The 25,735-nt window shown below is 38.3% G+C and overlaps 1 protein-coding gene across 3 annotated transcripts in view; it reads left to right on the forward strand.

Annotated features, from left to right (window-relative positions):
• LOC127570410 (adenylate cyclase type 1-like) overlaps window positions 1–25,735 on the forward strand; it is a 176,984-nt gene that overhangs the window by 92,775 nt on the left and 58,474 nt on the right. For 2 of the 3 annotated variants that reach the window (XM_052015965.1, XM_052015966.1), the window contains exons 7-10: window positions 7,657–7,798; window positions 13,947–14,102; window positions 21,080–21,274; window positions 24,580–24,677. In XM_052015965.1, coding sequence (XP_051871925.1) covers window positions 7,657–7,798; window positions 13,947–14,102; window positions 21,080–21,274; window positions 24,580–24,677 — 591 coding nt within the window. Of the gene's footprint in view, window positions 1–7,656; window positions 7,799–13,946; window positions 14,103–17,560; window positions 17,674–21,079; window positions 21,275–24,579; window positions 24,678–25,735 lie in introns of those variants that run through there. The other variant, XM_052015967.1, reaches the window with a different exon arrangement.

A 25,735-nucleotide genomic window follows, 5' to 3' on the forward strand; every position in this document is an offset into this window, starting at 1 on the left:
AATAGATGGTAGACTGATGTCTGATTAACTGGTGTATCCCTTCTTTCTTAAAGCATTGAATGATAATTTTGCCACCCAAATGCATAATTCCAAAATACAAGTGTGAACAAGGGGATAATGTGAATGTCCCACATGTACCTTTCATTTTATCACATCTTGTAAATATAACAAAGCATGCTGATCATTGGACTAAACACTGATAGTTGCCGTGCATAGAGACAAAATTGTACCATTCCTCATCTTGCCAATAAACGGATTATCAGTATTGATTTAAATAGTTTAGGAGTTAATGAAGGGGTGAGGAGATGAACTGGATAACTTCCAAAAGAAGTGAAAGGACAGTGATATGTGATTAACCTTTGCTTATTTAGTGTAATTCAGATAATTGTTCAATTTCATGCTACCTACTAATTATATAACATTCAGCCACTGAATGGCATCGTTCAGTGCCAGTTGGAAGAGTATCTAGCATCAGTTAAAGTTAACCTGTGCTGCTTAAAACTGGACAGCCCAATTCTATGTAAAAGGGCACGTGCTCATTGGCTTTCAATAACGGAAGGTGACTTGGATTATGATGGACAGTGACACAACATCAGAAGGAGGATTCTCTTGTTTTTGGACACTACATTGAGAGTGTTGGTGGATAAAATGGATAGATCTCCTATATCCACGGAAAGTTAGAAGGCCCTCCAGTTACATCCTCACTAAGAAAGCTAGTCCTAGAGGTCAGTAATAGAAATATAACCCTGAGGGCCTGTATGCAGTGCCAAATGAAGTTCAATGACCTTGTGTGAGTGGTCAAAGTTAAATATCATATCCTACATGCTATGAACTGCAACACTAACTTTCAGGTGCTGTCAATTTGCTGCGCTTGTCACAATAGAACTCAAGGAGCTCGACACCTTCTAGGGCAAAACAGCCAAAATGATTGGCATCCTATCCATTAGTCATTTTCTCCATCACTAGTGCACTGTGGCTGCAGTGTGTACCATCAACAAAATGCACTGGAGTCATTCATCCAAATTGCTCCAACAGCAACTTACAAATGCATGACCTCTAACATCCAAAAGAACAAGGCCAGCAGGAGCAGAGGAACACTGCCACCAGGAGGTACCCTTCCAAGTCATAAAGTGTGTGTTCAGCTGCCCATATTTAAATAATAAAAAGATAGATATTAACTGTAGCTTAATGAAAGAAATGATACCAAGTTATTGCTCCATGCTGATTGATTTCATTATCTCTCTGCACCCAGTAGGCCTTTGTTACAAACAGTCACTAACATAGCATCAATTACAATCCATGCAACTTGTCTACAAGCAGTGTACGCACTGTTTTGCGACTCAAATGACAATCTTATTGAGCTGTATCCTGAATAAATCTGTATTGTGCCATTAAATGCATCACTCCAGTAGGTAATCTCTCCTGTACCAGTATTCTCAATGCCACACCAAAACTGTTCAAACCAAACAATTGGGATGAAACATCTACCACTAGATGGAGGAGCAATTTATTCCAACACACTTGGCTGAACTTATTTTCCTTATAGAAAGGTTTCCTGGTATGGTTGGGGACCTTAAATTGACAGATGGTGGGTCCCACCTTATAATGTAAAAGAGCAATAAAAGATAGAGTTTTGGATAACACTAGAGAAAGAAGTAGTGCTACATTAGATATGAGAATATTAAAACCCCCAAGAATACAAAGACAAGTTTAGATAACATTTATGTCATCCCACAGTGAGGTGAGCTACAGGTACAAATAGCCATGTGGGAATATGATGCAGTGGCACTGTGGCTTAAAAGTGGTGAGGGATGTGTACTCAACAGTCACAAATGCAGAGCATTCAGATAAAACAGGAAAACAATGGGATTTAGGTTAGCAATGTAGATTAGGGAAGGCATTGTAATATGGGAAAGAATGGGTTTCCTGGTGTATGTGTGTGAGGAGGGGGTTGAAGTGGGCAAGAAAAGAAGGCATTTGGTTAAGAAGAGTTAAGAAGCCTCCCTACCTAGTTCCATCTGCTCATCATCCATCCCTCATCTACTTCCTTGTATTTCAGACTCCAACATCTGCAGGCTCTTGTGTCTCTACTTCTCACCTTCCAGCCTCTTGTCTCCTCCACCACCACCACCCTCCCCATCTCCATCCATCCCTTTTTTCTCTCTTCTCATCTGTCTCTACCTATCACTCACCAGTTGCTCTCTCCCAACTCCACCTCTTCCCCTCCCCTACCTGAGTCCATCATTCCCCTCCTAACCTGGTTCCACCAATTGCCTGCCAGCTTCAAGCCTTGCCCCACCCTCTCACCTCTTTATCCTGGTTATCAAGGGCGTCCGTCCTAATGCAGGTCCTTGACGCAAAATTTCGACTAAGCCTTTGCCTCCACAGATATTGCCTGTCCCATTGAGTTCCACTGACATTTTTTTGGTCCAGATTACAGCATCTGCAGTCTCTTGCATCACCAAAAGGTATAATCATGTTTCCTTGGTACTGTATGGCTCTGCAAACAGTGAGAGGGAAAATCTGCAGGGATGCACAAGATCTAAAAGTGTCGATATTGGGGGACTTTAATTACCCAAATATTAATTTGAGTAATGTTGGAACAAAGGGCTGATGAATTTCTGAAATGTATTTAGGAGAACTTGGGTAAGTGTGATTGCCCTATCATTAGGCTCAGATTAGTAATGGAGAAGGACAAGAAATTATCGTTCAGTAGAACTTGAAGAAATTAAGTTCAATGGGTTAAAAGTGGATCTAACCTGGGTGAAATAGAGCCAAAGATTGACAGTAAAAGTTAATGAAGTGATGAGTAATCTTTAAGAAGGAGATTTTTTTTTGGTGGAGGTAGGCAAGGAAATGTACCTCCCAGAGCCAGGGCTCCTTGGATGATGAGGGAGATCAAGACTATAATAAAACAAAAAAGATGCAGTATGTTACATATCAGGTGAATTATTCAAGAGAGAACCAGCTAAGTACAATAGGTTGAGAACGGAATGGAATGGTAGTTAATATAAAAGAGAGGGGGAAAAGTCTCCTTCTGTCATTTGTAGCAGGGAGTAAGAGACAGGAGGAGATTTTTTTCCCCTCTCTGGTAGAGGTAATCGATGGAACAAAAACTGAAAGGCAATTTTTGACCTGCTACAGATTGAATGTGATAACGACACTTTGTTAAGAACCAGACATACCATAAGACAACCCCTGCCCCACCTAAGAGAAACACAATACAAACATACAGATAGAGAAAGATCAGCCTGTTTCTTACTTCAAAGTACATATGTGAAATCCAGAGTTTATTATTTCTGTAGATGAACTAATAATTCATAAGTGAAGAAATTTTGCATAATTTACGAGTGAATGTTATGGTTGGTTATGGAGCATGCCATTAAATAATAAATATTAACTACAGATTGTTGAATAAATTACACTAATTGATGGAATATTTGACAATTTTTCATCACAAAAAAATGCAACCATACAATCTGTCCACCCACATATCCTTCAGGGGGAGAAAACTAAACATGGAATCTACTATATTTCAAATGCATTTGATTATGCACAGTTTGTCTAAAAATGCCTTTATCTCTGAGTGTTCATCCACCACTGTCTCCCAGCTTTTTTTTATTCCCTTTTTCACCATACATATAATAACTTCCTGGACAAGAGGGGGAGCTGATGACCACTTTGTAACAAGCTATCATGTTCAACTGTGTTTTAGTTCCGTGCATCTGTAGTGTATGTGTTGCATGCAGGAAAGTGATGGGTATAAACATGGAGAAGAATTTAAGTACAAAGTTTTACTTTTAGCTATATATCAAAACATAATGCAGAGAACAATACCTAATAAAATCCTGTGGGTAGCTACCACTTTAGATGTGCCTCTTTCTAGATAGTCATCTCAGTGACATACTTGCAGGTGATTTGACACCAACCTGAATAGGAGAAGCTGACTGGATGATGGCTGACAAAACTGGTAGAATATTGAATCAATCTCCATCTAGTTTTTAAGTGCAATTTCAATATTTGTTGATGGATCAGTTGATGGTCAAAATAGAGAAAATGAGTAGAGAATATTTGCCTAGAAATTCCAGTGCATCCAAATGGATCCAAATTGCACGTTATCAGGAAGAAAACATGCAGCATGGGTCCAGGTGTTTTGTAGGGGGAAAGAGTCAGTAGTCATTGGCTTGATTGACTCCCTGGTGGATCTCCAATAAGCTAAGCATATGGTGGGGAGCAGTGATCAGAAACTGCTGGGTGGAGGTGACAATGACGATGAGGAGTGGGTGGGAAAGGTGAAGGGTAGGGATGGCGATCTGAACTGTCTGGAAGGGGTACAGGTAAGAGTGGTAATTAGAAGTGCCTGGGATTGGTGGAGATGATGATCAGGATTGACAGAGGCAAAGTGGTCCATTGTGTATACACCAGCCAAAATTGAAGTAGTTAATTTACACCAGCTCTTATCTGGAATCTCACAAGTTACAAATTTTTAAGTGGTCATTCAGGCACATTTTAAACATGGTGACTGTCTCTCCATACACCCAGAAGCCTACCACTCTTTGCTTGAAATAACTTTTCCTCAACCTTCCTCTAATCCTTTCACAATTAACTAACTTTTCACTTGTTTAGTAATTAACTGTATATCTCCCAGTTAGCAATGGCTCAGCTAAGGGAAAAGTGTCCCTCCTGACTCTCCTAATTAGGTCTCTTATAATTATGTACACCACCCTCGTCAGCTTTTCCTCATGGCAATGAGCAGGATTTTTCTGAATCCAGCCCTGTGCATGAACTTATTGCCCTGATAGCCTCCTATACACACTAATTTGACCCGGGTGCAGAGGATTGGCAGAGTTTACCTTCAGCACCTGAGAGGTGTCCACAAAGTCCACTGTTAGTAATCTGAGATGTTTAAAACAGTTCAAATCATACATTTAATTAAAAAAAAACTTTAGTGTCACAGAAATTACTTCAAAACATTAAAATAAAGAGAATAAGTAAGCCACCTACCTTCATTTGCACTTTACTTGAGGTTGGCCACCACCTTCAAGTGCATGGGACCATGTTGTTTGGGACTGGATGAGGGTCAGATGTGGTTCATCTGGCCCCTCCCTTTGGTATGTTGGAGCTCTACCACTGGGCTCTCGGATGAGTCCAGCAACTTATTGGGAGGTAGGATTTGCTGAATTCTACAAAATCTCTGATTTGTGTGTTTCAGTGTGCAGGTGTGGAAGTCAGGGACAAATTAATTGGCTGGCGATATTTAACCATTGGTTCCCTATGGAATTTCCTCTAAGATTTCAGCACAGGCAACATCCTTTTAAATCTTGTCTGCACCTTCTCTAGTTCCTGTAGAAGGTTATCAGAAGTGCTCATGGTAACCTAGCTGTGAATTAAAGTACGTTTATATGGTTTCTGCATGACCTCTTTCATTTTATGTTCTATGTCTTGGACACTAAAGACAATTAGCCTATATGCTTCTTTAACCAGTTATGTATCTTCAGGGTCCTTCCTCTACACTTCTTAACATCCTACCATTTATCGTGTATTGTTTGTCCTCTACATGCTTATCTCATTCCATACATCTGGATCTCTGCATGTGCATACTGTAGCACTGAAACACAAAGCACCCTGGAGGTTTGCATGGAGTTCAGGGTAGATCCTAACCATGCTGAAATAAGGGCTAGATAGGAAGTTGACACCCACTATTCATCTGAATGGGGTTGCTGAGCATTATTAAAAATGAAGCTTTTTAAAAACATAAATTAAAATTAATGTTTTCTATTAATTTAGATAAGTAGAATGTGTTTTAAAGTCATTATTTTTGAGATTTTCCAATTTATTTTCTGTATAATTTATAACATATTCCATTGTTTCTGAATACCTCTGCATCATTTAGAGAAAGTGAAAAGGCCTTCGGACTGTACAAATGCTCAGATAGCCACTAAAGATGTGCAGTCCTGGGAAACAAAAACAAGGCTTGGCTAGGTCCAGAGTGCCGGGACCCATGATCATACCCCAATGTTCATCTGTACCTTCAAGTCATTGTATTTGCTTCTTGGACTTCCTGAATTCTTTGTTTCTATTTTTGCAGTCTTTGCTTCCCCTGCCCCAAACTCATGCATCTGCCTTCCACATCTTATCCTCCACATCCAATTCTGCCTTTCTCCATCTGAAACTGCTGCCTAGTATCCATTCCTCATCTATCTCCAGTCATGTTGGTGATGGTATAGGGATGGGGTTTGGGATGCTTGGTGTACAATTATCAACTCAACAACCAAGATAAGAATGTAGGTCAGTGAATATGATGGGTGCAACGGGGGAGGAAGGAGGATCATGGATGGGTGGCCAGTGGGTGGGGGAGCAATATTCAGACATGGAGGAGGGGTGGTGTGGAGTGCAGAGATTAGTGCCTTCACTGTGTGCCTTGGGGATCACTGGATCAAGGCCTTCGGAAAACAGAGGATTAGGGTTAGAAACAGTGGATGTGAGGGCTTGTCAGATGCTCTTCCAGTCAGCGAGGTAGGGGAACAACTTGGCGAGTGAGGGAGTTCAACACCTGGACCGATTAGGGGATCAGGTGGGGAGATTGGTGGTTTCGATGAGTCAGGCCCTGGGCCAAATGGGTACTGGAGGTGCAGGGTGGGTGTGCCCAAACAATAAGAAGTAAGTAAGGGGATGACCTTGTGGGGTAGTTCTCCAGTCTGGTGCTGCACAATGATGATTGTTCTGGGGATAACCCAATCTAATTTCACCAACATCATGTCGGATGTGTAAGCATGACTCATACAGGAAAATGCCCAGCTGAATTTCTAAAAGTGAAATGACCCGGAAATGATGGTTATTATGCCTTGTTCTGCGGTAAGTACATTTTCAATTATGTGGTGCTGAAGTAACAGCCCTACTTGATCTCTTTGCTAAACCAGTTCATCTTATGATAACTCCCACAAATTACATTATTTTATATTGTGCAGATGGATTGTTCCATTTGCTTGTGTTCTCCCTCAGGTAATTATCAACTGCTCCATGAAGCAAGATACAGACTATCAGGAACTTGATGCTATACCAGAGTAAGGTCATCTGTTAGTTAGTGGAAATAAGATAAAATGGCCCATCTGCCCTCTGTCAAAGGAGAATTAAAACAACTTCGAAGTGGATACTTAGCTGGAAGTAGTGAATAGCCTTTTATTTTCCTCTTGAGAATATATTTACTGAAAATATATATAATTGTGAAATATTTTACACAGAGAATATACCTAAATTAAAATTGTTATGAATGAGTAATGCACAAAAGTGAATGATGCTGGCCCTATTACTGATCATTCTGACTAAGGAAATTTTAGCTGTTAGTGAAACCATTTTTATCAATGTTTCACATAAAAATCTACAGTGCCATAGCTTTTTTAGAATGCTTTGCTATTTTGACATCAAGCTGTTTTCAGTTTTCAGGCAAAAAAAAACGAGAAACATAAATGGAATAATCCAAAAGGAGTTTGATGCCATTTTGGCTACTTGTACAGGCTTGGGTTAAACATCAACACCTTCTGCAAGTCTCAGATGACTTAAGAGCAATAATTAGGGGCCTTCATAACTTGTGTTCATAATCAATTCAGTAATTGGCTGCAGTGTTACTTTTGTTTAATGTCTTCACTTTGGTTATAGAAAGGTTCATATAACAAAGACCACCTTGGAGTGCCTGAATGGAGATTATGAAGTTGAAGCAGGATATGGGCATGAGAGAAACAGTTTCCTTAAAAAGCATAACATTGAAACCTTCTTCATCGTGCCCTCTCATCGAAGGAAAGTGAGTCAAAAACAATCTCTGGATTCATTAAGATTTACCTGCAGAAATAACACATTGAAATGTCAAGATGCAACTGAGATTCCAGTTTCTGAATTATGTGGAATTACAAGAATTTAAGAATTAGTACTTATGTTTCTGAGCTTTAAACCTTGATTCGTTTATGGGACTATTCTGTGATTTTTGGCCCAAAACAGATTCAAAGTTGGAGAGCACAAACTACACTATATACTATAGGTATCCAGGAGAGGGCCAAGATCTCTGAGACCAGAGCTTAGCAGTGACTTTCAGGCACCAAACAGGTGGTCCACTGCAGATCCCCAGTTTCAGGGTGATGGGGCAGCTGTGCAGTGGAGGACAGTGGGAACTGATCCTCAGGGATGCATAGTGGGAACTTTGAATGAGCTTGCAGCAATCCAATGTTTTTTTTTGTGACGACCTAGAAGCAGCTCTCCTTATTCAGGGTGCATCAAGAAAATAAAGTTTCCAGAAGCAGCTTTTGAGCAGTCACATGTCCCTCCTAAGGGTATGCTGGGTGAGTTATTAACAGCAGGGAACATGATTCTGTTCAACTTAATTAAACTTCCTGCTAGAAGTGGATTTAATTCAAGGGGGAAAAAAAACAAATGAGGACAGTAAGGTCCAAAAACTAAATTAATATAAAACACAGAGAATTGAGATAGCACAAAGTGCAGAAAAAACTGTCTCTAGGGTAGGGTTCTCAGAGACCATTGTTGTAGGATTACAATGCTATTACATTTTCACAATTCAGATTGCATTGAAGCTGGTTTTAATTATTGGTAAAGATTCAAAATGCTTCTTTCAGGAGGATTTAATGTTAATTTTGTATCGTGGATTTTTATTCAGTTCTTAATGTTCATAGAAACAGTGTTAATTTTGAATGTTTTTCACTAGAGACATTAATTTGGTGCGTGCATCAGACCGAGTATCCATGTGACTGTATGTTAAGCAGTAGTAATTTCATATGTTATTATTCCTCGTTTGGGGGTTTACTGTATTTTTACTTGTAAGCTCTTTTTGACAATTATATTTTGTTTTCCAGCCACTCATGAATTATTTATTAATATGACTGTGAATTAACTCAGGATTTAATTTATTCCAAGATCTTGCTAAGTTTTCCAATTTAATATTTGACAATGAAGTAAAGGAAGGAGGCAATAAATGTTCATTAATTGCACATTATGGAAGAGTACACTGCACACCTGTACATTCCACTCAGTATCCAGAATTCATGCCTTGACTACAGTGGAATGAATTTTTGACACTGAATGTGCTATTATGTATGGAGTGTTTAATGCTACTGACAGAGGATTAATTATTAGGTAATGTTGTATAAAGGAAGAATCTTTTTGGAAATCTCTGCAGCATAGGTTTGCTGATGCTGGATAGTTTGGATGAAGACTGCTCTTAATAGGCTGAATTAACCGCCCCATGCCTGTGAGGTTTGGGTAAGTGGGATATGCCATTCACTTAAACTTCAGAAAACAATGCACAAGAGTTTCACATACACTAGAAGTAACATCAGTGGGGACTCCTAAATCAAAATGTGGAACCACAGTAATCTGGATGGTATTTTCATAAGAAGCCATGTGGATTGCCATAATCAATTTCCCTGCCATAGTTTGCTTACAAACAACATTTGGAGATGTAGCTCATAAAGCCAGTATACAGCTTGCCTTCACACCACAGAGATTACAAGATGCCCTTCTCTGCTGTCATTTGATGCATTTTTAAGTTGAGTTGAGAAACGTGATGATGCTGGAAGAACTCAGCAAGCCAGGCGGCATTGAATGCTGCCTGGCCTGCTGAGTTCCTCCAGCATTATCGTGTTTTTCATCTAGATTCCAGCATCTGCAGTCCTTTATTTCTTTAAGTTGAGCTGTTGCATGTAGAACTAATCATTGGAATGGTGCCTTCAACTAGGTTCTAGACTCTGGAAATCCTTCTCTAAATATCTCTGCCTTTTTACCTCTCTCCCTCATTCAAAAAGATATTTCCCTTCAAGCTTACTCCTTTGACCAATTTGTCATAGAGACCTGTCTCACAGGACTCAGTGACAACTTTTGTTTGGAAATGCTTCTATTCCCCTGCCTTGGGATATTTACCAAATTAAAAGCACCGTACAAATGCAAATTGTTGTTGTTGATCTGTTTTTTTTCCAAGCATGTAGCTTTCTTAACATTAAGAAACCACTGATTGGAGCAACACCACCTACTTTTAATACTAATATTTTATGAAATGAAAAATTGACACCACTTAAATATTCAGATGCCATTTAGAAGATTATTTAAATTGGTGTTAAGTTTCAGATAAGACAATCGTCTTTGGAAATTGATGAACTTCTAATTGTTCAAAGATATAATTAGAGCAGCATTCTTTAATATTCCAATACCTCTGCACAGAATATCACTGATAGACTTCAGACACTTCTTTGATAAGATTGTCCCTATAATGCCACTCCTGTGTGTACAGACAGAGTTAAGTATCACATACATTCATAGTTCTTATACTAAATATAAGGAGAGAATACAGCAATACAGAGAATTAGTTTGTTTGAGCCATGCAGTTATTGAATTTTATTGAATTATGCAAAATAGATCCCTTAGGATCTGAGGATCATTAATTCTTTTTAAATTGTTTCATGAATATAGCTGAAAACTAATTGGCTCTACCAGAGGGGACAATGTTGAACTTGTATCTGGCATTGATATTAAGGGAAAATATAGAATTAATGGAGGAATACCAAGGAGAGAAACATCAGGCAATTGCTAAATTTACAGGCTGGTTACTTAGAAAAATAATTTATTCCCTTAAGAGAAGGGTAAGGATAATATGATCAAGGTGTTTGGATTTTCACAAAGAAGACAAACGTGAATTCAGAAATGTCTGATAGCTACAGAATTCGAGAATTAAGAAAAACAATTCAGAGTTAAAACTATTAAAATAAATTAGAATGTTCAGGTAACTTTTATATTTAGTAGGAGAATCATGGAATAGAATGCTGATGGGCATAATATATTTTAAGCAGTGGATGAATTCCTTTTGGGAATAGTGTTTTAGAGCAATTCTTTACAGACCAAATTAATCAATCAAAGGTTTGGAAAAGTGGCTATGTTGTCCTATAGTCTTCTCCAGTCCGAAAAATAATGTGACTTTATATTCTGTCACCAATATCACCCAACAGACTAGTGAAAAGTTACCTGCAAGCAAAGTTTATCTTACCTCTTTGTTTATTTGAGCTTTGGATGTTTATTTCTTTAAAAATCAACATTGCAACCTACCCGATGACCATGTAGAATAATAATGATAACCAACAGGATTTTCTGCACTATTATCCACATCCTCACCAATAACCCATTTCAATGCCAAACTATATTGCAGAGCTCAAAAATAACATTTTTGTGCATAGTTCCCAGCTCAAATGTAGATAGCACAAAAAATTAATTAGTCTATTCTCCCCACAAATACAGCATAATCAAAAATCCACAAAATCTTTGTTTGACAATCCAATTTAAAAAGTGAACATCCCTCTATCACTGCCCCTCTCCCCTCCCCACCACCCCATTTTCCCCTTTTTAATGGTTCCCTGGTCTACCAATTGGTTCAAAAGAAAATAAATTAAAGGAAATTTCTTAAAATAAGCACTCAAGTGTAAAGCTTCACTGTTATGCTCTCATAAAACTGTGGTGAAGGTCACCCACCAATTGTCATTGAGGGGCAGAAATTTAGTTCTATTCTGAATCAAAGTTAGGTCAGCTTACTGACAATTAAATGAATCAATTTCTTAAAAGGGAGCTTACCTTTGGTTTGTGTTTGGGTACTCTTCACCCTGGGCAGAGCAAACATTCTAATTTAGGACCCATTTGGAGGCTTGCTTGTGAAGGAGCTAACTTGATTTTTCCTTCTATTATTTCAATGGAAAATGTTCCCTTATAAGTGTGTTGATGGGTTTGTGCTATTTAAATGCTATTCAAAGCACTATTTAAATGCTGTTCAAAATACTCGGATGAAAATTTAGAATTCGTGAAATGATGTTGTGCGTTAAGTTTGATTTGAATTATTTGCAAGTTAATCCTTATGCAAGTGGGCGTTCCACTTATGCAATTGTTTTCGTAAGCACTGTGGAAGATGTGAGAAGTCACCTTTGATTCAGAGGTGACAGGCTTCCAATGGAATATTTACATTTACGCTGAAGTACTGGAATTCAAGATAATCTTCAGAACATAAATCTGTGATTTGAACTGTGGAATTAACCTAAAAATGACAGGGGGAAGTGTGTGCATTTACAAATAAATTAGATTTTACATATGAGATAGTATAGTAGAAGGATGAAATAATGATCACTCTATAAGATGCAAAAGCAAACAATGGACCAGAATCACTGTGATGAATAAATTCACAACGATCTAAATCTGAGTAGTTATTTGGTATAACAACAACAAATTGTATGTACATAGGGCCTTTAATGCAATTAAATACCCCAAGTTGCTTCACAACTAAAATTTGATATTGAATCAAATAAGATGATATTCGGATTGATGACCTAAAGCTCAGTCAAGTGCACACGTGGCCTTTGCCTGTTGCTGACTGGATGGTTACTAACTTCCTTTCAGTGCACTGACGTGAAATGTATTCACTTCCACCATTGTGGATAACATGATACACCCTTTCAATTTTCCTTCCCTCTGGGCAACTTCACACCATATCGAACCTTTTAGTTTCAGTGGTAACACTCCTTGTGATACGATGTCATCGATAGCAACCATTTTACTTTCAAGGTAGGGAATGATTTTCCTTCTTGAGGAATGTAGGCATTAAGGAATGGAGAATCTTTATATTTTCAAATCCTTTGATTCATCATCAAGCACGTGCAAGCCAAAAATAGCATTTTTTTTTACCACATAGCAGAGATTACTTTAATCTACTTTAACAATACAAGCATTTGGAGAGCAATCCCTCCAGCACCAATTTGACATTTCTGTTCTCATTTTGCATTCCAACCTACCAACTAACCTAAGGGATTTTTATATAGCTCTGTAAATTTGATCCCAATTAGTAGTGACTTGAAGATTCATTTTGTGCTTTGGGCTTGTACCCCTTAAGAAATGGGTTGAGACTGTTCCTGTTACGCATAGAAATAAGTAGATGTTACAATGCAGATACAAACTACTTCCATGTAGCAAACAGCTTCAATCACAATTACCCATCCTATTCCCATAATACTTCAAATCCTTTTATTTCATTCACCTAATCCATCTGTCCTTGATTGTTGAGAGTTTGTATCTCAGCCATTGACTCTAATACAAACTATGTGGACACAGAACACCTATGTGAAGATAATTCTGATGCCTCCTCATCTGAGTCTCATTTACATTTAATTTCACATATGCTCTGCTATCTCATTATTGCTCCCTCAGACAGTAGAAACAATCTTTACCTACATTTCCATCTGTAATTATTTTAAATGTTTAAAACATAAAACAAAAATGGTTCAAGTATTTCTTGTTAACTCCTAACACCAGAACAATCCTAATAAGTCTGATTTACTCTCAGTAAAGTCCTCATATCATTTCAATGTTATTGAACTTGCTATTGAAGTTGTGGGCTTATTGAGAACTTGTATACCTCATCATTTTGTTTTTTTTCTATCAACATCTCTTGAAGTATAATCTAGAATTCAGTTAGGTTTTTCAACACTGTTTGTAGTGATGCTGCCTCAAACCTCTGTAAACCCATGCTGTCAAATTTGCCTCAGTGCTCTGTAAACCTGTGCCCCCGAATCTTCTGCTTATCCACTCCACCTAATCTATTTCTGTTCAGACCGTGATGATTGCTAGCATTTCTTTTGGCAAAGTGCAATTATGCACTTACTGACATCCAGTTTCATCTGCCACTTTTTACCCCATTCTCCTCCATCTTATCAATCTCCCTTTAACACTGTCCTCCTAAGTAATTAACAAAAATAACTTTCTATCCAGCAAAGAGATTGGAGACTTACTTCCGAAGCTTGAATTGGGTTTGAGCCCAGGTGTGAGGTGAATGGAAATCTTTTAATATGCAACATTGTCTTAAAATAGCACTATTATTGCTGTTACAAATATGTATTGATTTTTGTTTAACTTTTTGGCAGATTTTTCCAGGGTTGATCCTTTCAGACATAAAGCCAGCAAAGAGGATGAAATTTAAAACGGTGTGCTACTTATTGGTTCAACTCATGCACTGCCGAAAGATGTTCAAAGCTGAAATCCCCTTTTCTAACGTGATGACATGTGAAGATGACGACAAGGTAAGCAATGTATCTGAATACTTTTATTCTGATTTTTGTTGGTGTGTCCAATGGCTTTTAGCTAATGAGATCCTGGGTTGACAAGGAGATGTGTTGAGGAGGAAGTGTTATTTTCCTCTATTCATACTTACTCCTTTTGAAAGTCATTGCCTTCTATAGGCTCTTGTGAAACAGTCTCTCAGCATGCCCATTGTGCTGATTAAAAAGCTGCTATTTATTTTTGCCCTCATCACCCTACCCAGCTGGCATGAAGTGGATGAATCTTTGTTATTTGTTTCCTAAATGACCGTTACACAGATGTGGATGAACATCAACAAAAGGAAGACACTAATTCAAACCTAAATATAGGCTCGTGCAGCAAATTAGGATATTTAAGTATATATTGGCATGATCAGAATGGCTTTCTTGTATTTAAATCATAGCAACAGAAGAGGGTAAAAGAATCTAATAGTTTGTGAGGGACCAAAAATAAAGTAATTTTAATAAGTTATGTAAATGATAGAATTAGTGATAAGAAAAACAAACATAAGAAATAGAAGTAGGCATATGACAAATGGTGAGGTGCTCCACCATACAGTGAGATTGTAGCTGCTTTGACCTTTGGTCTCGTTCACTTTCTGCCAAATCTCCATAACCCTTGATTTGCTAGGAGTCTAAAAATCTGCCGTTCTTGGCTTTGAATATATATGACTCTGCATCCAAACTCTACCCTAAAGCAAATTCCAAAAATTCACAATTCTTTGAGTTGTGAGTGGCTGATATCTCTTCCTGAGATTGTCATCTCGTTCTGGACTACCCCACTAGGGGAAACATCTTAACATTGTCAAGCGCCCTCAGAATTTTGCATGCTTTAATGAGAACATCTCTCATTATTCTAAGCTCAGAGTGTCAGCCCATTCTATTCACTTAAACCGGTGAACCAGTCCACACCTGCATGCAACCAGACCTGGACAACATTCAGCAATGGGCTGATAAGCAGCAAGTAATATTTGCACCAAAGAAGTACTGGGCAATGACAGAGTCTAGCCACCTACCTTTAAGTTTCAGTGGTATTACCATCGCTGAGTTCCCCACCATCAACATCCAGGAAAGATCACACTTTGTCACGTAAGTACCAGGGGCTACAAGAGTAGGTCAAGGTGCTGGATATCCTCTGGTGGTTGACATACCTCAAGGCACCACAAGGTATTTCCGTGATCTATGAGATACAATTTTGGAGTGTGATGAGATACACTTCACTTGCCTGGATGAATGCAACACTAACAACTCTCAAGAAGCATGACATGATCCAGGACAAAGCTGCCCATTTGATTGGCACCACATTAACTAACCTAAATATTCATTTCCCTCCATCGCTGGTACCCGGTGGCTGCAATGTGTACCATCTTCAAAGTGCAGTACAGTTACTCACCTGGGCACTCTGACAGCTCCTCCCAAATCCAAAACCTCTACTACTAAGCAGGACAGGGACTGCAGGGACCTGGGAACACCACTAGCTGTTGGTTCCCTTGTAAGGCGCACACTGTCCTAATGTGGAAATATACCATCGTTCACTGTCACTGAGTCTAAATCTTGGAACTCAACAGCAGAGTGGGAGTATCTTCTTCAGAAAGACTGCAGCAGTTCAAGAAGGGCAGTTAGGGATGGCCAATAAATGTCCACATCCCCAAAACTGAGTAAATTTGAAAAAAAGGACATGGTCATTTCTATTAAGGATTTGATAGTTCTAAGCCCAATCTGATAGGCATTCTATCTTTCTTGCCTTCAGTAAGTCAAGTTTACACATTTAAATTGAAAACTAGACAGCAGTGAAGTATTGTATTTCAAGGCAAGGCAAAGTTGGCGGAACTCATCTCATCATGTGGATGAGAAGGCAAGATCATGGCTTTGGAGAGCTCTGCCTTCTAATTCCCTTCATCTTCATGTTGCTTACTTCCTATTGCCTCAGTAAAGCAGCCAGCATAATCAAAGACCCCACCCACCCCGGACATTCTCTCTTCTTCCCTCTCCCATTGGGCAGAAGATACAGAAGCCTGAAAGCACGTATCACTAGGCTCAAGGACAGCTTCTATCCTGCTGTTATAAGACTATTCAATAGTTCCCTAGTATGATAAGATGGACTCTTGTCCTCACAATCTACCTTGTTATGACCTTGCACCTTACTGTCTAACTGCACTGCACTTTCTCTGTAGCTGTTACACTTTATTCTGCATTCTGTTATTGTTTTACCTTGTACTACCTCAATATATTGTGTAATGAATCGACCGGTATGAATGGTATACAAGACCAGTTTTTCACTTTATCTCGGTGCATGTGACAATAATAAACCAATTCCAAATCCAATGATGTAAAAAGTGTAATGCTGGCATGCAGCAAATGAGACAGCATAAAGAGGGAAGTAATGAAGAGAACCCATTGATGATGCAGGTATGTAATGATTCATTTTTGACTGCATTGTAGGGCTAAAACACCACCATAGCACTTCAGTGAAAGAAGCTCTAGAAATGGGTAGGTCTTAGAATTTGATGTAGTATTTTAATTGTAATTTTACTTTACTCACCATATTCAGTCACATCTGCTTTCATCAGTTCTAATGAAATGCTGTAATTAAGTAAACTGTGTGCTGGTCTTTGTAGAGGGCATAATATAAGACCAACCCATAAATGAGAATTTTTTTATTTTTATTTCTCAAGATATTTTTATATTAATGTGATGGTTGTGTTCTCCTCCATCCTATGATATTATCAAATAACTAGCTTGTAACAAAATTTCCCATTTCTTGAAAATTATTAAGCAGAAGAAAATAGATCTTTTCATAGTGCAGAAGTGTCTGTTACTATGTGTGTTATTGATGAATGCAGGTCTGCTGTTGGTGTAAGCTCTATCTTCATGTGCACAAGAACAGTAGTCTTTATAGCCTGCCTTTGGTATTAAAATCCGGATAGTATGTTGACAAAACATGTAAAAATGTTCATTATTTTTTTCATTCTGACCATATAATGGAATGAAGTAAGAAAATAACTGTGTTGGAGTTAATCTACTCTTGTGAGATTACTGAATCAAAGCACAGGCTAATCAGTAGAGGTGAAAGGCCATTCAGACAAGGTGAAGAAGATCAAGACAGTCCATGCTTTCAAACTAACAATGGGTGTAAATTCAACAAACTAATGATGCAATTAAAAAAACGCACAATGCAAGTGTTTTCTGTTTGTAATATATTTGTATGCGTTTGGGATCCTCATTATCAAATATCAAATATATTTAACATGCAGAATATTTCCTGTTATTATCCTTCAAAGATAATCTTCAATGGAGAATCTTGCATGTGCAAGTCGTCCTCCAGGAATATGTTTCCTGTTGGCAATACTCTTTAAAAGTGCATTACTTTTCACGATGCCTGAAAATGTCCATTCCTCCTGACCTCCTCCCTGCTCTCCTTATTTATCCTTTACCTCAAGAACAACAATAGCATCTTTTGGGACCTGATATAGGATCTTCATCAACTCTTGCGTGGTAATAAGACTTCTAAATAAATGAATTTTGAACTCTATTTCTAAAAGCTGCATCATAAGATATCTATTAGTCACATGTACATTGAAACACACGGTGAAATAAATCTTTTGTGTAGAGTCTTCTGGGGGCAGCCCGCAAGTGTTGCCATACTTCCGGCGCCAACATAGCATGCCCACAACTCCTAACCCATACGTCTTTGGAACGTAGGAGGAAACCGGAGAACCCAGAGGAAACCCACGCAGACACGGAGAGAATGTACAAACTTCTTACAGACAGCGGCAGGAATTGAACCCGGGTCGCTGGCACTGTAATAGTGTTATGTTAACCGCTACACTACCGTGTAAGATTTTGTCTCATTTGTTTCCACACAAAATATTACTGAAATCATATTGCCATATTCACACAGGTAACTGGTGAACTACAAAAAACATGTCTCAATATTTGATGTGCACAATAAGAGTATCTGGTGTCTCTTTCTTATTCATGTGATGAGAAATATGTTCACTTTTTCTGTGAACAAAAGCAATTTTCAGTTGTCCAACTCCTCAAATCTCTGTTATGAACAAAATTCTACATTTCCAGGTCAAATTCTACATGATGTTCAATGGAATTCAGTGAAACAAGAAAAAGCAGACTCTGGCATCTATGATTTCCAATCCTTTTCCCCTGCTTTCTTACTTTGTTCTTTTAGTACAGAAAACTGGTACAGGAAGCACCGTCACCTTAAATATCCAACACTTGGCAGCCACAGACAAATTCATGTTGGATTCTACTTCAGGCAAAGAAACTTTCAGAAGAAAACACCCTTTGTGGTTTTAAATTGAAAGCAATGTGTGAAGATTAATTTGTGAGCATTAGGTGCCTGTTTGTCTAGAATTTACTATGTGTTTTCGAATTAATACAGTGAAAAGAGCAAATGATAGGCATTCTAAAGTTCTAAGAATCATGGAGACGTGAATTTTGAGCAGGGAGGAAATTTAAATGGAAATTCAATGCAACACTTGTGTTTGTGTGGGGAGGGGGTGGTGGTGCATATGACCGAGAGATCAAAGAGCTATTTAACTCTTTGATGGCTATTGTCAACTAATTCACTGAAGCATATAAGATGATGGACTTTGCGCCGAACTTCTGCACTAACTATCTGCACTATCTATCTGCCCTGCTGCTCAGTTCTGCCATCTGGCAATATGGACACTACTAAATGGGGACCACTTCCCTCAGATTGGTGCTATTTCTCAGTGAAGGCAGGTATTGGAGGGGTTAGGAAATATAACCATCAATATTCCAGCAGAACTTTGATCAATTGAGGAAAAAGGATATTTGAAGATCAGAACTTTGGACCTTGCACAAAACTCATGATCTGCCATGCGGTGGTGGTCCCTGTCCTCCTATATGCCTCTGAGAACTGGACTATCTACAGGAGGCACCTTAACAGTTGAAAATTTCCACCAGCATGTTTTCCAGAAAATTCCCTGGATGAATTTGTGAACCAACATCAGCATCGTCTCCCAGAGCAACATTCCCAGCACTGTGGGCTTAACGATGCTCAGTCAGCTCTATTGATTGGCCACGTTGTTTATGTGTCTGACAACAGACATCCAAAACTGACACTTTATACTGAAGCAAAAAACAATTTGCTGGAGGAATTTCGTGGGTCAGTGGGGCAAATCTCACCTGACCCAATGAGTTTCTCCAGCAGCTTGTGTTTTGTTCCAGATTCTTGTCAACACTCTGTTCTGAGCTCTGTCACTGGAAAAGATTACCAGGTGGGTAGAAGAAGAGTTTTGAAGATGTTGTCAAAGCCTGCTTGAAAGCACAATATCACCTCTGATTTATGGAAATTCCTGGCATATGACTGCTCAAAGCAGGAGCGTTTAGAATGATATCCAGAACCTCAAGGTCATGAATCAGGATCATACAGAGACCCTTCATTGATGGTGGACAGAGTACACTTCTTCACAAGCTATCTCCCACCTCATCAGCCACCATCTGCTCCATCAGTGGAAGAGTCTGCAGTTCCCACATTGGTCTCAACGGTCACCTCAACACACAAAGCCAGAGTGAAAGTAAGTCTTCTTTGACCCTGAGGCACTGGCTAAGAAGACAGAGTTGATGGATGTTTGTGCATGGCGGTGGAAAGTGAGTGAGGAGGCCCAACTGTTGTAAGAGAGAACGAAAACCAGCAAGGAAGAATTGCACAGCCTGCTTCTATAGCTGTGATAATCTGGAACACTATTGGCACTGATCATGAACAATTCTTGTACTTGCAGCTCTTTTAAGAGCAACAGTGCTGCCATTTATACATGAATATGATAAACAGACTCTGGATTTGTCATTATCCAAAATTTCAACTTCAATCACTGAACACAACCACACCTACTAAAACGTGACGTCATAGGTTCCCTTCGGAAGTTTCTCTTACACTGGTTGGAGTTTTAGCGAATACCCCATTGAGCTGCAGGCTAAGCCAATTTCTTGTAACCCTTTGCATTCCTCATAGCTTTTTTATTGTTCTGTGTTAAATTTGCTGAGTCATTATGCTCACTTTGATTAATATGCAAGCATTTTTAATGAATCAATGTGAGAATTATATGCTCCAAATTTGATCACTTTTCTTCAATTAACTTTGGCTGGGGAAAGAAGACCATTGGAAAGATAGGTGTGGAATTTTCAACATTCACGGTTCTACCTTTGACTCAATTGGATAATAATGTGCATCAAATTGAGTACATTGAGTGCCTCATTACTTCAGAGTGGTTTTCTTTTCCAAGCCTTCTGTTGTGATTCAACAAATGGGAGGAGTTGAAGTTTGGATCAAAGAGTAAAAGAATTCCAAATATATTAAAATACCGTGTCATAAATTGAGGTGATTATGTGCCTTTTTCCCTATGTTTGCAAAGAACATAATGGTTACAGACAGAGCAATGTCAATGAAAATTTTGCTGATCTTATGTGTGTATGCTACAGAGCAGTGACTGAACACTATTTACTCCATCTAAAGTAAAGATCGTCCAGTTCATTTAAAATTGTTATTTCTTTCTCATTACGTAAAATCAAAGAATCCTGTTGTTTCTCCTGCTATGTTTTCTGTCCCAGCTATCTATAATAGGAAGATATCCATTGTAATGCTTGTTCTTTTTAAAAATGTGTTTATTCCAAGGAATATCTTTACAAAATGTATAGTTCGTACACACATCAGTATCAGCTTTTGTATGCATGGAATGCTCTTAAAGGAACTATAATGGATTAGTTCAAATGGATGTTGTATAGCTATCTTAATATTCATCAAATGCCATATGAAAATCTTAAGGCCCACAAAATAGATTAAGGAAAAGGCCTTTCTCCTCTTCTGTTTTCTGTATTCAGAGATTCTGCATAGGGATTGTAAATGAAATACGAATTGTGGCAGAAGAATTCTTTCTCAGCCCACCACTAATTAAAATGTTTTTGTTTTATTTACAAAGAGAAGAGCACTGAGGACAGCATCTGAAAAAGTCAGGAATCGATCATCGTTTTCTACAAATATTATACATAACACTCCAGGAACTCGAGTGAATCGCTATATCAGCCGTTTAATTGAGGCTCGGCAAACAGAGTCTGAAATGGCAGATTTACATTTTGTTACTTTAACATACAAACAAACCGAAAGGGAGAAAAAAGTAAGTTATGTTTATAAAGCCAGATAACTATTTGGGTTTTATTTTTAAGGTTTGCATAGTGCACAAAGGGAGAAGTCTCCTGTGCTTTTATTCAGTTGCTTGGGTGCTGCACATTTGATAAAGTTGGGAAGATTGCTTTATAAACATTCATTTTTATCCACAGCTTGTCTCTGTGTCTCTTGGGGAGTAGAGAGGAAAAATCATCCAGTAGTCCAGTAACTGGGCTCTTAGTTTATGTGCACTCATTGAGTGAAGGCAAGATTTATCTTGTGTATAAATGTCTCATCTTATTGTACAACTGCCTCCCAATATTCAGTCTGGAGTCTTGTGTAGAAATAGTTTTCAGAGGAATTATCTCCAATGTTCTGGCCAATATTTTTTGGACAATATTTTTCAGCCAATTGGTATCCAAAGAACAACTATCTAGTTATTGTTGGATTGCAGTTTGCAGAAGCTTACAGTCCATAAACTTGCTATCATGTTTCTCACATTACAGTGGTGACTATACATCAAAAATGCCTCATTGGATGTTAAAAGGACTTAGAGACCTCCTGAAAAGAGCATAAATATACTGATTGCTTTCTTCAAGTCTTATCATGCATTTCTTTTCTCTCATTGGAAAGGTAGATACTCAGATTTTGCTAGTAAAAGGAATATGTGATGCTGTCAACTTAGAGAGGGAGAGCATTTTATTAAAATGTATAAATTTCACAATATATGACATTATTTTAGAATATTGCTGAGACTAGTGTGCACAGATAGATGGGCCAAAAAAAGTAAAGCCCACAAGATCCAAGGAAGAGTGGCAAATTTGATCTAACATTAGTACAGCGGTAGGAAGCATAAAGTAATGGTTGATGAGTCTTTATTGGCCCATGTGCTGTCACTAGTGGAGTTCCACAGGGTTCAATACTTGGTCACATGCTTCCTGTAGTATACTGATGATTGAGATTTAAAAGTAATAGTATTATGAATGTATTTGTAATTGATACAAAAATTGGTCATGTAGTTGACAGTGAGGAGGAAAGCTTTGAACTGCAGGAAGAGTTCGATGAGTCTGGTCCATCGAACAGAATAAGTGACAAGAAGTGTGGAGTAATCTATCTGGGGAGGTGCAACATTGTAATGCAGACATAAAAAATAAGTAATATGGAACAATAAAGTAACCTTGGAATGTAAGTCCACAGATCCTTAAAGGTAGCCAGGATCATTCAATGCAGTTATTCAGGATGCTTTTCTTTATTAGCCGAGGCAGTGAGTATGCTAGTTAGTCCACAGCTTCAATAGTGCACACTGCTTATTCGCCATATTACGGGAGATCTGGCAATTGCACTGGACATGGTGCAGAAGAGCTTTACAGATGAAAATATTGGATAATTTAGGGTTGTTTTCTTTGGAACGGAGGAGGCAGAGGTATATAAAGACTTGAGGGGCTTAAAGTAAAGAAGAATGGCCTATTACCCCTTGCAGTGAGGTTAAAAACTAAAGGACCTAGGTTTGTAGTAAAAGAAAGTTTAGGAGTGAAATGTTTTCGCACAGAGAAAATTAGGGATTGGCAGAAAGTCTATCACATTTTATGTAAACTTGATGTGTAATTGAAGGGCCATTTGCTGCAGGACAATGGACCAAAAGCTATTGAGTAGCCTTTTTTGACTGGAATAGACAGGCTTGGCTTAATACCTTCCTACTGTGGCACAAGTTTTCTATGATTTATGAACTGGTGTACTCCGGTAATAGACAATTGTGGACATGGAGTGATGTTAGTATGTTACAGGGCAGAAATTCAGCCGCAAAGGATAGAGGCATTAAAGAGACAGGATATGTGTCATTAAAAACCCTAAGTTGCATTGCATCTCAGGGCTGAGAGATTTCCCATTGTTTAGACAATAACTAGCTCATTGCTGGAATTAATTAGCTTCTCAATGCCTGAAGTTGGATGAACAATTTTTTCCCTTTATGATCGATAGGGCAGCTTGATGAAGTGCAGGCAATTTATCCCAGTGATTTTACTCTCTACATTACATGGCCTTGCACCAGTCAAATCCATTATTGCTGTGCAATGATGGTATCCCTTTTGTGTTCAAGTGCCTATTGATACGTGTCATATATCATCATAGTATGGCTGAAGCTGTTTGCTCTTTGATTACTGATAGTTCTTGATGACTATGTGAGATTAGTGTCTATCTTCCTACACTTTAAATGCAATAGCCATCCACTAAAGGCATTGAATTTCACAATGGATTTGAATTTTGTACTGTCTTTACGTATAACTGGAAGAAATCTGGTATTGAATAGATTTAAGATTACATTAACAGTGTCTAGTTAATTTCAGATTGTGGTGCTTGACATGGCATTTCCTTGGACTCCAGATACATAATTCATTGTTCTCCATATAATTGCCTGGAGTTGTAATTGGAAATAATGTTGAAGCTACCAGCACTCAACATTATTAAGCAGTAAATCAAACTGCAAGTTCTGACATCTGCACATACACAATTAAACACAGAAATCAGCAGCTGCTATCCATGTTTCCAAATTGCTCCACTGCACCACGTGGGTTCTGCACTGAGGTAAACAGCATTCACATACATGCAACAGTATGAAGTTGCAAGATTTACTCACTAGATGCCCAATAAACATAGCAGAAAATGTTGATGTTTTCCAAAGTGTGAGCCTTACTTGCTGCCCATTTTTACACTGTAATATTGTGATTATTGTTAGAGATTTTTAAAAGTTTGAAATATATGTATTTTGCTTCACATCTTTCCTTCAATCTTCTTGGCTCTTTCTAATCTCATCTCTCTCTCCCGTTCTTGCTTTATTTCCATAGCTTTGCTCCTAATTTAATATTCTAACTTAAGCACTTTCTTGCCTAAACTCTGCACCATATCTCAGGGAGGTTTCGACGCATGAATGTGCAACATGTTCATGTTTGCTGTGTTCACTTCGGTCTCAGATCCCCTATAGAGGACACAGTACTGTCTCAGCTCTCTAATTATGGCAAATCACACTGTAAAAGTCTACAGGAAGTCTGTGGGCAAATATGAGTGCAATAAATGACAAGAACCATTTATTCACAGCTGAACACAACATCAAGGCCAAAATGTTCACATTAATTTTAACGCTGTCAAATGAAGTTCTATGCTTGTGTCTTATGTTGAAATAATTTTTGGTAAAATTCAGCCAGTTTCTAAATCAGTGTTCAATAAATTTTGATCAATCCAGACCCAGAATAACCTATGGCAGTGCATAGCGATTTATCTCTTGTCCGCAGAAAAGATTTACTTTTGCTGTTCCACCCACAGTATCATCAGCTTCATGATGAATACTTTACAAGTGCAGTCATCCTCTCATTGATACTTGCTGCCTTATTTGGCCTTCTGTATCTTCTCATAATACCACAGTAAGTATTATTTATACTTAATATAACCCCCTATTTTCTTTATCTTTATAATGTAAAATGACCACAATTGTATACAAGTTAGCACATGTAATTATTTAGGCACAGAAAAAGTATTAGACTTGGTAATATAGTTAAAATCCCCTGGAACATATGACCTGTCTCCTGAACCCTTTAGGGAAGTGGTTGTGGAATGGATGCATTAGTTGTAATCTACCAAATTTCCCTGGATTCTGGAGAGGTCCTGGAGGATTGGAAAACCATAAATGTACCACTTCTTTTCAAGAAAGGAGGAGACAGAAAGCAGGAAACCATAGAACAGTTAGCCTAATATGTCATTTAGGAATCCATTAATAAGGAGGTAATAGCAGGATGTTTAGAAAACCATGAGACAATCAAGCAGAGTCAGTATGGTTTTATGAAAAGGAAATTGTCCAAAAAATTTGTTAGAGTTCTTTTGAGATGTAACAAACAGGGTGAATAAAGGGGAACCAGTAGATATAATATTTGGATTTCCAGAAGGCATTTGCTGAGGTGCCACATAAAAGGTTATTGCACAGGATAGGAGAACACAGGTTGAGGCTAATATATTGAATAGGGGAGTGGCAAACTAATAGAAAACAGAGAATCGGGGTGAATAGTTCACTTTCAGATTGGTAATCTATGACGTAGCTCGGTGACATATGGATCAGTGCTGAGGTCTTAACAATTTATAATCTGCATTGTTGAAAGTATCAAGTATACTGCAGTCAACCTTGTTGATGATACAAAGGTGAGTAAGTTAACAAGTTGTGAGGAGGGCACAAAGATCCTGCAAAATAATAGAGATGGATTAAGTGAGTGGGCAGGAGTATTCCCCTAGTGGGGGTATCAAAAATTTCTGGGCATATTTTAGAATAAAGGTCACCCACTTCAGACAGAAAATAGGGGTTTATTTTCTCAGATGGTCATGAATTTTTATTATTCTCCTCCCCAGAGAGCAGTGGATGTGGTGAAATTGAAAATATTCAAGGCAGAGGTTGACAGATATTTAAACCCACAAGGGAGTCAAAGGGAAGGGA

The sequence above is a fragment of the Pristis pectinata genome, chromosome 5 (genome assembly GCF_009764475.1).
Source record: "Pristis pectinata isolate sPriPec2 chromosome 5, sPriPec2.1.pri, whole genome shotgun sequence".
Taxonomy (NCBI): Eukaryota; Metazoa; Chordata; class Chondrichthyes; order Rhinopristiformes; family Pristidae; genus Pristis; species Pristis pectinata.